This window comes from Poromitra crassiceps (assembly GCF_964638095.1).
Source record: "Poromitra crassiceps genome assembly, contig: HAP1_SCAFFOLD_59, whole genome shotgun sequence".
Taxonomy (NCBI): Eukaryota; Metazoa; Chordata; class Actinopteri; order Beryciformes; family Melamphaidae; genus Poromitra; species Poromitra crassiceps.
In genome coordinates this window covers 1,063,234-1,076,669 of record NW_028152258.1, presented here as the reverse complement: position 1 = coordinate 1,076,669, position 13,436 = coordinate 1,063,234, and the positions used below count along the sequence as shown (strand labels likewise).

At 40.3% G+C, this 13,436-nt stretch overlaps 1 protein-coding gene across 1 annotated transcript; it reads right to left on the bottom strand.

The window, feature by feature from the left end:
• Positions 1-228: 228 nt before the first annotated feature.
• Positions 229-8,672, bottom strand: LOC310800759 (uncharacterized protein). The gene is made up of 5 exons (XM_083664690.1): positions 8,604-8,672; positions 7,512-7,609; positions 3,922-4,107; positions 1,667-1,843; positions 229-1,011 (listed from the first exon to the last, which is right to left on the bottom strand). Exons 2-5 carry the CDS (start codon positions 7,603-7,605, stop codon positions 689-691), a joined length of 780 nt encoding a protein of 259 aa, XP_083520816.1. The 5' UTR covers positions 7,606-7,609; positions 8,604-8,672; the 3' UTR covers positions 229-688.
• Positions 8,673-13,436: the final 4,764 nt, after the last annotated feature.

Sequence of the window (13,436 nt, the reverse complement as noted above, 5' to 3'; positions counted from 1 at the left end):
AACTTGTAACTGTAAATTGTTATGGTTACATATAAAAAGTGCAGCAAATTTTCGTGTATATTTTGAATGTTTTAACAAAAATACAAAAAAAGTGCAAATGTTATGTGCACTTGGAATGTTTTAGTAATTGATAAATAATAGAAAAGAGCAGTGAACTTTCATAAAAAAATACAGATCTTTAGATCAAATAAAACCAGGGTTGAACTCCCCATTGACCACTAAAAAAAGTGTTGTATAAAATAACACTGACAAATCCCTGAAACAAGTGCAGTAAGAAATAAAAATACATAAAAATAAAATAAAATAATTTAAAGCTGCATTCAGCAATGTTGGGTGAGTGTTTGGTCAGTGACTTGAAACCCCAAACCCCTCGCTGTCCTCTATCTCTGTCCTGTAGTCCTGCATGCAGGGCGGACGTATCTCCGCAACCGTAAGTCGTAGAGACTCAGGGATGGCGGCGTTGAATTCGGGGTTACTCAGCGAGTTACCGTTGCAGAGAAACATCTGCCCTGCATGCACGACTACAGGAGAGAGATAGAGGACAGCGGGGGGTTGGGGGTTTCAAGTCACTGACCAAACACTCTATTTCAGTAATTGCTGTCAGAATATAGAGCCATTTCACACTTATTTTAACAAAAAAACATTGCTGAATGCAGCTTTAAATTACTGCACTTTAGGCCTTTACCCCTCACTTAGGCAGTTTATATTTTATCGGGAGCAGCTCTGTGGACTTTTTCATTGCAGCTATCTTGTCCTGCAGGGGTTGGTTCGCATCTAAAAATGCCTTGCATGTTTTTGAGTAGTTCCCCAGAGTATCCTTTTCTTTGAAGACAGGCAGCTCCCCAAAGTCGGCGCCCTCTGCGGCGATCAGAACATCTGCGATGACCGCAGTCAGTGCGATGGTGTTGCGGTCAACACAGAGTTCCTCACAGGTGTTGGCGATGCTCCGGTTTTGCCGGAACACCTTCAGGACAGCCCGGTACCTGTGGACAACGTCCTCTGGGGTCAGAACTACAAGACACATCAAAAGAAAATATAGGTTAACACAGTGTCATAATTACACAAATAGATTGATAATCCTGAGTATACATGACATGACATTCAGGAGTTAAACTGGTCATCTTGTGTCTGCAGTGCACTACTCTTCCTCACTCCAGTGTTACATTGATACAGTCCTGGATACTCAAAAATACATAACTGTTTCGTAATAGGGCCAACCTTGAATATGGTAAATGTCGTCTATATCAAATTGTGTGTGTGGGTGAGTTACCTTTGCCTTATGCCTGAGAAATAAATCGACATGAGCATGCTACACTGAAATTACGATTGACATGTGACTGCAGTGTCTCAATAAAAATGCTTCCACTAAGATGAAAATGTTCCATAGACCTTGCTAGCTAGGTCCATGTGACAGGAGTCTGCAAAAAGCCATTAGCCACCAGGCCATCTATCTTCAATTGTGGAATTAAAAATAAAATAAAAAAAGGTAAACTTTTGCCCCAATTTCTAAAAACGGGGGCAATTTACCAAATTTTGGGGGCACTTAAGAGAATAAAATAAATCAGTGCATGTTTGTTAAGTGTAATGTGTTGTCATAAGTGTTTGTATGTGCATTGTTCCAGAAGCAATCGAAATGTGAGCCATCTTTTTCCAGATGATGGGTTACCTCTCTTTCCAAATGATGTGGGTTTTCTAGTCTTTTTCTTCTTTCTGTCATCATCAGAGGAGTCTGAATACTCGGGTCTTTTGTGCTTTTTCTTACTCTTCCTCTTCCTCCCTTCACAAGAGTCGTCTGAGAACTCAGAAGAGACTGAAGAATCCCCCCGTCTCCTTTTGTGGGACCCTTAAACAGAGTAGTAAACGGTTTTTATTTATTTAAAACTAAACTCAAAGATGTACATGTGGCAACGAATTGTTGAATTGTGAGTACATCATTACATGGGGCGCTAAGGAGATAAAAGGACAAGGACAACATGCGTACAATTTCAATACATTAGGTATTTAAAAGTCTGATCATATGGGGGACAGCGCTCTTCCTACAGCGCTCAGTTCTGCAGTGGACCAGGTCCAGTTTGTTTGAGGAGCGGGTCAGGCGTTGGCTTATAGAAGCCATATATAAAGCCATATATAAAAGTTAGTACGGTAAATATATTAGATTTGTTTATTTTGATTGTCCTTTTTCATTTTTATTTGAGTGTTAATGAGTTAATAACTCATTAACTCAAATCAACTCTCAATAACTGTCAAACTAGATGAATGACTTCAAAACCGTCATCTAGTTTGACAGTTAATGTTGAGTTAATGAGTTATTAATTTGAGTTAGTATGGACCAGTGATGTCACTGGTCCACACTTTAACACTCAATAACTCTCAAATTAAATGACAGACTTCAAAACAGTTTACAGTTTTCTGATATACTACAGATGTTCTAATTATACAAAGCTGGTTGAAAATGGGCGGAGTGTTCCTTTAATGCATGAAGTTGCTAAATCATAGGGTGCACAACAGCACTTGTTTTTGTGAGTGTGTTCTTCGTCGTCTTTCTCCGGTGTGTTAGAGATGGAAATGAAAATCAAATGAACTGAATGATAAAATAAAAGAATTTGGGGGGCATGTTTTCACCCGTCGACCGCGGTTTTTACGGCCATTCAGATATTGAGGGATCACACTTTTCAAGCAGTGTAAAGGTACCTAAACCAAAAATTCCCAGATTCTCGAAGCCTTTATCATCACATCTTACTTAATTTGTTAATGTAGATGAAACTGTGAAGGTTTACAATATCCCTGCAATCAATGTGTATATTGTCAGTTTATTTTACAGCTGTTCCTTATTAACTTCCATTGTATGTTTTGATCATGATTATTTAATGTTTGCTCATTTAATGTTCTTTATATTTAACCTCTTTATTTAACCAGCCAGTTGTCATTATGCCAGCCAGGCATGACGAAAGTGAGATGATATGACAAAATCCAGTCAGCTGATGAGCAGGTACAGTAGCTAGCTTGTATGTTTAGCAAGATGAGAGCAGATGGTCGCCATCATAATGGGGGGGGGGGGGGGGGTGGGGGGTGGTGTGACTCCTTTTCATTTCAGAGCCCATTTGCCCTTTTCACTTCCCACCCCAGAATATGAATGAGGGTTTCCAACTTCCAATCTATTTGGTGTTCCAGTGCTGGGGCCCTGGTTACTGTTCTACTAGTACCTCTGTTGCTTCCTGCATTTTAGACACAAAATGGGTGAATTGGGTGGGCTGGGCAGTGAAAACGGCTAATGTCAGTCAATCTAGCTCCGAGTCCGGCTCACTCTGCTGTGCTCCACATCTTGTTTATTGTTTACTAAAAGGATCCCCATTAGCTGCTGCCTAGACAGCTAGTCTTCCGGGGTCCAAGACCAAATATACAATGCATGACACACAATGATTAAAATTCAAAAAATCTTTACAAGTAAAAGAGTAGAAGACTAAATAAACAGCTAATCCAAACTAAGACAGACAGTGCGATATCTTGTGATATTCTTTGTCTTGTGTCAGACGCCAGCTCAGGTCCACTCCACGGTACACTTTGTGTATTTTGTGAGACGCCAGGAGACAATAAATATGATGACGGGATCATCTAATTTCAGGGGTATTAAACAGTTTTTGTTTTACCTGAGTGATTGTTTAAATGAAACACCTGATTAAGTTGAAAAGCAGGCACTTTTCAATGAGGATATTCAAATTCAAGCATATTCCTCACCTGGAAAACAAAATTTCTAGGCTTTATACTAACCCTGGATATTTTTGGGGGGCTGGGCAGATTCACCCTTGCCCCTGGCTGCATTCCTAGACTGCAACCATTAAATAATCGAGACTCCTTTAGACTGTAGATACAGCCTTCCATGTTGGTTTTGGGAGGAAGATTTGGGAGGAACAGTCTAGTTACCTTTTGAAGTTGAGGGGCCGGCCCCAGTGTAGAGAGCCTTCTCCCTGCTGAAGTCCCGCTGCTCCTTGAGGAGCCGGTTCTCCTCTTTCAGAAGACGGATTTCTTCCTTCAGTAGCCGATTCTCCCCTTTTAGTTTCATCAGGTCAGCCTTGAACTTGGCCATGGTTGATGAGTGTGGTTGAATCTCTTCAACAAAAAAAGATGCAGACAGATGTATTCAATACTTGAATATGTTAAGATCATTTTTATTATTTTGCCGTGTTTACTCCCAAATTCGTGGTCAGTCATAAGCCGTTCCATTTCAGTTACACGTCTAAGCTTTGTAGCAACACAACCCTGCATGGTGTCACAATATATCGTCCCACGAAATTTCGCGATAGTAAAACGTCACGATCTGTATCGTTGAGATGAAATCTCATATCGCGATTTTTTTTTTTTTTTTTTTAAATAGACTAAGAAACGTCTTTGTTTGTTGAAGTTCAATGTGTGGAAAGTAGTTCAGTTGAACAAGTCTCTGAAGAGACACATGAGAAGTTATACAGGAGAGAAACCATTCAATTGAGTTTCTGGCAAAACTGTTTACTTGACAGGAAAAACTGAAGATGCATAAAAAATAGACTAAGAAAAGTCTTGTTGTTTGAGTTTGAAGAAAAACTGAAGATGCATAATGAGAATTTATACTGCTGAGAAACCTTTTAGTTCAAAGTAAATCTAAGTGACGGTGTAACTCATTCTATTTCAAGATAAGCCTTATCTCCAATCTCATGTTTTTTCTAGTTGTTATTGTAATAACAATTTCCCACAACAGCATGTTTTGGATTTGTGCATTTCAAATCAAATACTACTTTTCCAGTCATATATTGTCATTATTCAAGTTTAAAAAAATATTGTTAAAATCGTATCGTATCGTATCGTTATCGTGAACCCAGTATCGTGATACGTATCGTATCGTGACACCCCTAATATATATATATATATATATATATATACGTCAATAACGTCACCACTTCAAAGGACGAACACGGAAATTATCTTTCCCTCACCTGGTTCATCCCGTTCAGCCCGGGGTAATCAGTGCACACATCCAACAACAGTCCAGGTTGAGCGCTGACGTGACGTGGAAGCCTATGCGACAGTGTGTAGTTCTGGATTAGTTTAGCTCGAGCTTTTTACTTCTAGGGTTCGCATTTAGGCTACAAAACTCATGAAAGTGGTCCTCATGTGTGAAGATTATCCGGCTGAACTCTGGTTCACGTTTGATTAAGCCAGCGTTGCCCAGAGAGATTATTAGAAGCATCGCGGCAAAAACCCATTCAAAAATCCCATAGACAGAAACAGTGAAGAACCAGGAAGTCCGGGACTTCCGCGTTCTGACTACAAAAATACGTCATCCCTGCGGCTCTCTATTCTTAATGAATTCACGCAACGGGGGTTTGGGCAATGACATCGTGCATTGGCAATGTCAAAGGGTGGCAATTGGACGATCTTACTAGGGGTGCACCGATTACAATTTTGTTGGCCCGTTACAATTTCCGATTTTTGAATAGTCTGACTTGCCGATACCGATTTTTGCCGATTCGGATTTTCTTTCTAAGAACAACAATTGACAGCTTACACAAACGTTTTTGTAATGTAACTTTGTTTGAAAATTAAGATTCATATAACAATTCTTATCATTTGCATGAAGTAGGACCATCTCACTCAAACAAATCTCAAAATAAAAGTGTTCCAGGTTACTGGACAGAGCTTTTTTGTGCAAATACAATGAACAAAAAAATTACATAAAATCCAATAGCCTATATCCCACAGCTATCATGCATTTACTTTTCCAAAATAAAACAGGTGCAACAGAACACCTAAATGTGATCCATGGACAAGGAGTTTATAGCCTAGCTCCAGACAAGTCCTCTTGAGTAAATGGTAAATGGCCTGCATTTATATAGCGCTTTTATCCAAATCGCTTTACAATCAGTAGGTACATTCACCCATTCATACACCGATGGCGGCAGGCTACCACACAGGGTGCTGGCACACCATCAGGAGCAATTTGGGGTTCAGTATCTTGCCCAAGGACACTTCGACATGCAGACTGGAGGAGGCGGGAATCCAACCACTGACCTCTTTTACCCAAAGCGATTGGTGGACCACCTGCTCTACCTCCTGAGCTACAGCCGCTACAGCCGCCCCCTTGAGAAGAAGGGGAAATGAGTTTATGAGTTACAGTAACGATCTGCCTGGCATGTCCCAGCATAAATGGCCTGCATTTATATAGCGCTTTTATCCAAAGCGCTTTACAATCAGTAGGTAGTCTACATTCACCCATTCATACACCGATGGCGGCAGGCTGCCACGCAGGGTGCCTACACACCATAGGGAGCAAGGAGGGTTAAGTGTCTTGCCCAAGGACACAACGACAGCAGCTGGGAGGGAGCGGGGATCGAACCGCCAACCCTTGCGTCATTGGCCGACCCGCTCTACCTCCTGAGCTAAAGCCGCCCCAGCATGCATTGTGCAGCTCCATTTCGCTACTAAATAGCAACCAAATGAGCCGAAATAGATATAAAAGGTAGATCTAAATAATGTGTAATGGTAACACAACCTGCAATTGTAGAACATTTCAATATTGGACCAAAGAAAACATCGAAATGAAAACACCACCCTATGTGAAACATAATATATGTCCTCCTGGGCCTATATATATTCCTTGTCGAGTTAACATGATTTAGATAAGTGACAGGGGAAGCGCTTCTAATGTCATGTGCTATACTGTGATGTCCGCTCCAATAACTTGGCCCTACTTCACATTTAGTTTTACAATAAAAACACATTTATGCAATGACTTTACATAATGTAGGGTATATTTATGTGCATCATCCTACCTGCAGCAGGCGAGAGAAAATGATATCTTTCTGGACAAACTTTCACCAATCTAATTACGGTAATCTCATCATATAGGGATAGGCTATATTTTTCTAGCTGATCTTGCTATAGGGTATTTACATGCTTGCAGTATTTAAACTGCAGTTAGATTGGTTTGAGAAGCATAATAATATGGAATTATAGCCTATATATGGAGACAGACAGACGGGATGAAGGGAGGGGGGGGGGGCAGAGCGCTTGGCTTTGTCTGGTTTAACCTGATTTGTCCTGGAATTGGAGCTTAAAAGGCAAGCGTGTGACTCTTTACTGCAATTCTCCAATGAGCGGACTATGCATAATTTTACGCTTAAAAGGCGTGGTTATAATGGTTGAGGCTGCGTGTAGCACCGATACCAAAATAGCGAGTGCGCTGGTCCACACCCACTAACTGGGCTAGGCCAGGCCTTAAACGCAGTTTCTGCGCCGATTGCAACCATAGGGCCCACTGTATGTACAACAAAGACTGAAGAAAAAGATGGTAATTTATGGTTATTAGTGGCTTTTGGGGACAATTTAAAATGGGTTTATGTTCAGGGATGCAAACTCATGCAGAGTGAACAAGGTGACAGATACACAAACCCACTCAGAATTCATTAACTTAAGTGCCCTAATTTGGGATAAAAAAGGTGACTGTCACCTAAAAGTGACTAGTTTGCATCCCTGTATGTTACCTTCATTGTCAGACTGGTTCTCTGGTGCAGGGTTCTCTGGTGCAGAGTTCTGCTCTGGTGCGTTCTTTCGTTTGGTTGTGCGTGTCATCGGCATGACTCTATGGGGGAAAATAAATTAATTCAGATAAAATTCAACATTTATGTCAGTCAAGTCACCGTATAATCCAATATGGACAGTGATTTGTGTGTCCCACTATTATTCCAAGGGAGAGAATGGACTATACATTCTAGTTGTTTATTTATTTGAGCTGTTGGCTCTTTTTACTCTGTACTTCTAGGGCAGTGGTTCTCAACTGGTGTAGCCTCAGGACCCACTATTTTCCTTGTCATGAAGTCGCGACCCAAATTTCAGATTTTTATTTAAACCACTCAAATTTATTGCAGAAAAAATAGCGCATTAATTTAATACACAATGCCTTCATGCACTGTTATAAACCTCAAATGAACAAAAAAGTGCAACAGAAGTGCAACTAGGGCTAAAAACCAATTGAAATAAGGCAGACTTGAATTACAGGCCTATATGTTTTTAAATTTAAACAAGTCAAACTGGTCATGCTCAGAAAGTCTTATTTGAACTGTATGAAATATGAAATAAAAGGCAGACTTATCTTGAATTACATGCCTATATGTTTTTGAACAAGTTAATAATAATAATAATAATAATAATAATAATAATAATAATAATAATAATAAAACAAGTTAACCTGGTCATGCTAATCCAGTTTCAATAGTCTGAATTTAACTAAAATTAAATATGCTGATCAAAACGGGTCGCGACCCACCAGTTGAGAAACGCTGTTCTAGGGGGTTCCAGAAGCTTGCCTTAGTTAGCTAGCTGCTAGCCTAAGAACGTTAGCCAAGGGATAGCGTGGTTAGCTTTTGCCGTGTTTTCACGTTGGCAACCATGCCATGCTAACCAACGTTAGCTAACATTACCTAGCTACGTTTAGCTAACACTAGCTAGTAGCTGGTAACTTGTTTCATGTCATACGCGATTAAGGACACAGGCCCTAGTGTAACGCTAGTGACTATTAATCCTAGTGACGCCATGTTAATTTTACAGTTGAGGCACGGGTTGCATGTCTTTCTTACCAAAGTGGAGGTTTTATTTTGTTCAGAAGAAACGTGTGTGGTGTGTGTCTGTCGGTCTTCTTCTTCTTTGCGTTTTTTGGCAGATGTGTCCACTATCCAGCTCCAAACTTCTTCTTCTTCTTTTTTTACATGTATTGGTGGTTCGCAAAGAACGAATTGGTGCATTACCGCCACCAACTGGTATGGAGTGTGGAAACCCAGCTTCCCCGGGACTGTTATCAGCTATCAGTCAGGACCACGACACGATGAAACACGTTACAGGCACAGCCTGTGTGGCGTCACGTTGAAGGCTGCGTTGGTTTACCCAGGCTACTGTCCTTACCCCATTTAGCTATTAATAGCTAAACATCAAATCCCTCCAACTATAGGAAAAAAAATAATCTCAAAAGCATCAGGAATCAGGATTAACATTAAACACAAAAATGTAACTATTTGCTATCCATGACACAACACTAAAAGAGATTTAGCCTATAATATTCCTGTCAAGTCGGAAATCAAATAGCCTACCTGGGAGTTTACCTTAGGACCAAAAACTAAGTCAAACTTTGAATGTGGAAAATAAAATCAAAGAATGCAAAGCAAGGTTAAACTCTTGGCTCCAAAGAGACCTCTCGATATTCGGTCAAATGTAGCCTATCTAACAAAGATGGAATGTTTGTCAAGATTTAGGCTATCCATCCCTCATAGCCTACTCTAATGCTGTCACAAACAAAATTGATAATAGCCTATCTATATCGAACCAAATGTATTTTTTTTTTTAGAAACAAACATTCTATGAAGAAAAGCAATATGGTTAAAGGATGGAGGCCTAAAAGTTAGCCTATAGATTTTGATTGCCTTAATGGAAGTTTGTAAATACATTTGCTGAAATCTTGATTAAAGATTCCAAATCCTTCTGGTACTCTATTTCTAACTACCTGTTCAATAAACTAGGATGACTGACATTTCTTATTACAGCAGACTTCAATAATGTATCATTATGGAGTTCCACAAGCAAATACTGTGATTGTGGAAATCGTTAGGCTATATGTGCATCACTTTTCACCACATACAACCCTACTATGGAACAACAAACATGTAGGCCTATTGCACCGGAATAAGTCCCTGTTTTATGAAGATAGGTTTTTGAAAAATAGGCTATATGGTCTAGCCTATGTATAAATGATTTAATGGATGCTAATGGTAATCTTCAGGATTATGATAAATTTAGTAGCCTACTAAACATATGTAAACGCTTCTAAATCAAACTGTTAAATTACGTAAAGTATTTCTCCAATAAATTGTGTTTCTCCAAAATAAGAAAAAAATAGACACCAACCGATAAAGCCACAACTAGCTTCATTATCCACTCAAGGGATTTTATTCCTGGACAAATAGGCCTACTCCAACAATTAGCCTAGCCTACTTTAGAAGAAGGCTGTCCCGCAGAAGAATTCATCCCCGGGAGATGGAACATACGACTCAGCTAAAATAAAAGAAACACACTTCAAAATAACATCTAACCCTCTAAAGAATTACTCAGGGTATGTCTCAATATTGATGACAATATATGTTCACTCTGTGAGAAAGATATTGAGACTATATGGACCATAGCCTATATTTTTCTCATGCAGCCTAATCTGGTGCACATATAGGCTATTCTGGCTCACCATGGATAGAACCAAAAATCTAATCGTTTCCAGACTCTATCTCTGGAGAGACGATATAGCCTAACATTTGGACATCTTCCATCCTGTTAAACAAATATGAACTCTGTTGTAATGCTACTTCTATAGCCTAGGTAAATTCTTTATCCATGAGAACAGAATCCTGAAATCATCCCCAATTTGTTTGTTTTCCCGAATGAATTTTAATTGTAAGCTACTTAAAATCCAGAGAGCCTAATAATAGCAATAAAAATATAGGCTACAGAAGCTGTATATCCATCTGGGAAACATCTTGTTCAGCAGTGTGCGGACTACTCTTTTTCTACAGAAGCTATAGGCCTATTGACATTTCAAAATATTTTCCCACTGAATTAGATGAAACCAACCCCCTACGATGTAGGCTAGATTATTTTTATTAACTCATTGAGTGCCAGCCACTTTTGGAGAACGGATGCTCCCAGTGCCAGAGTTTTCAGAGCGTTTTCAGTGATTTCTCGAGGCCCACAGAATATTGTGTGATATTACTATGTAAACACCGAACACGCACAAGAACGAGCTGGCTCTATTGTATCATCAGCAAAAAAAAGTTTATTGATACCATTTTCCGTTCTTTAGTTATGAGCCGGAGAAGATAGGTTGTTTTCAGCGTTTTCAGGCTTTTCAAATTATTAGCTGAGATAATCCGCCTTTTGTGAAATGCAGCATTTCAAGCACATTCACTGAGTCTGAAGATAATATTTTCTGATGTAGTGACGTAGTTGTTGTGTGATGCCCTGCGTGCACCACCCCCCTCCCCCCCTCCCCCCGTAAACTCCTCCCCACACTGCACACAGCCTCACGCAACCATTATATTTTCGGAGTGCTGCGTTTGTGTGCTGCTGTCGGCTCTCAGCGCCACAGCAGGGAAGAGCCAACCCGGATTGCTGAATGGTTTGGCGTCAGGGGCTGCTTTCCTGGCTGCTAATCGGGTGGAGAAACTATACAGACAGACAGACAGACAGACAGGGACAGAGGGGCTCAGTTGTGAGCGCGGATTGACTCCTGTTCGGAGCCAATGTCAGCTCCCGCGACAGAGCAAATGGCTCTGGGAGCATGCATCGGTTTGTCTTTGATCCACGGCTTTTAGGCTGTTTCTCGGACCTGTCTCTAATCTGGACTGCACCGAGCAAGCACTGTCGCCACCTAATGAGTCCGTAAAATAGGTTATACACCTCCAATAGCTACTATAGTTGTACAGGAGCTGCGGAAGGCTTTGATCGACGTCCCACCGTCAAAAAACGCATTGGACGTCGAAGGACGTCCGTGGCACTCTACGTCACTATTTAATTGGACGTCGAAGGACGTCCATGGCATTCAATGAGTTAATGTCCGTGTCATTTTATGTCTTGTCTTTATTTTTATTGTCTATTTTTATTTGAGATTTTATGTCTTCAATCTTGAATCTTGGTCAGTTCAGAAGATAACGTTTCCATGGCAATATCTTTTAACTATCTAAGCTGTACAGTCAAGTGACGTGTCTTTAATTGTTGTTTTTGCTCAGGCCTAAGAATTTTTCAAAAGGTCTATGGAGAAATGTAAACTCTCTCCCGGGTCAAGAAATGTCACGTGACTGTTCAGCTCTATCTCAGCTTGCAGTGATGTAGCCAGATCTCGCGATAGAAACTAGTAACTTTTTTGGCGGCGTATTTTGACAGCGCACGTAGCATACGTCATTACGTTCAGGAGTAATTCAAGAGCCCATGCAGAAAATCCGACATTCCAAAATCCCCACATACATCACACGCCATCAACTCACGCGTTCTAAACAATTTGGAACTCCAAAGTTTGAACTCGAATTCCCTACTTTCTAGATTGAACGCAATGCCCCGTCAAACCTCAGCTCTGAAATGATACCCATTCAATTGATGTTTATCTAGTCACATCTGTCTTCCCTCCTAGTTTTCATGAACGTAACATTTGGTAAATGTCCGCGAAGGAGCACAAACTTAACTTCCTTGTTTGACTGTGCACGCAGACTGCACAGAGACTACTTAACTGATTCCATCCAGACACACTACTCTGCATAATATGACTTTGATAAGAAGATTACTTGAGATGACAGCGCAAGGAGGTAAACGGTTGATAGGATGGCTCCAGGGGGAGAGGCTGTTGGCAAGGAAAAAAAGATGCCCTGTTTGCCACAACAGAATGCAATTCAAAAGAACCAACACGACCAAGGATGGCTATCGGTGGTAAGGATGAGCATCATTGCGACACACAGGCTACACTCAGTGTAGCCACAGTCAAATATTATACTGTTGTAACATTATACATAAGATTGGCAATACGCAATTTAGTAGGCGGCACATGGTCTGGTCAGGTCATGGTGTCTTTGGGTCATTGATACACAAAATGTATTGTATTTTTTCATTTCTTTTTTTCGCTACCGCTATTTTACATTGAAGTCAATTGCAAGTGGCTTGTGTTTTCTACCTAAAGGGGGCAGGGCCGTATTGCCAAACTGATGGATCATCATAACGTATGTTACTTCAAACGATATTTTACAGACGTGGTATGTTATATGTTACAGGAGCTGCAGAAAGTCAACACACAGGGGCAGGGCTATCACAAGGTCCATCAGAGACGGCTCAGTATTCTCCAGGTCACACACACCATTAGCATCATGGATGAAAATTATGCACAGGTTGGATGCTCTCTCTCTCCCTCTCACTTCAATTCAAATGGCTTTATAGACATGATGTAACACTACATATTTCGACAAAGTAAGCATTTCTCTCTCAAGCTGCATAAATGTGTTTTGTTATGCAATAATAATGCCCAATAGGATTGCTGATTAAATCAACAATTGCTGGTTTGTAGCTTGTTAGTTAATTTCATTAGATCTTTAAGACTATTACAATAAGGCTGGATTCATAGCGTATACATACAGTATATATATATACTAGGGATGCACCGATATGAAAATTTTGGCCGATGCCGATAACCGATATTAACTCATTGAGTGCCAGCCACTTTTGGAGAACGGACGCTGCAGTGCCAGAGTTTCAGAGCGTTTTCTGTGATTTCTCGAGGCCCACAGAATATTGTGTGATATTACTATGTAAACAGCGAACACGTCCAAAGAACGATGAGACTCTCTTCTATCATCAGCAAAAAAAAGTTTATTGATATCATTTTCCGTTCTTTA

Excerpts from the sequence above, each read along its gene's own strand:
- LOC310800759 (XM_083664690.1), bottom strand. The coding sequence starts at position 7,605 with ATGCCGATGACACGCACAACCAAACGAAAGAACGCACCAGAGCAGAAC. Across the intron at positions 4,108-7,511 it reads GAACCAGTCTGACAATGAAG|AGATTCAACCACACTCATCA; the intron begins GTAACATACAGG and ends TTTTTGTTGAAG. Across the intron at positions 1,012-1,666 it reads CACATCATTTGGAAAGAGAG|TTCTGACCCCAGAGGACGTT; the intron begins GTAACCCATCAT and ends TGTGTCTTGTAG.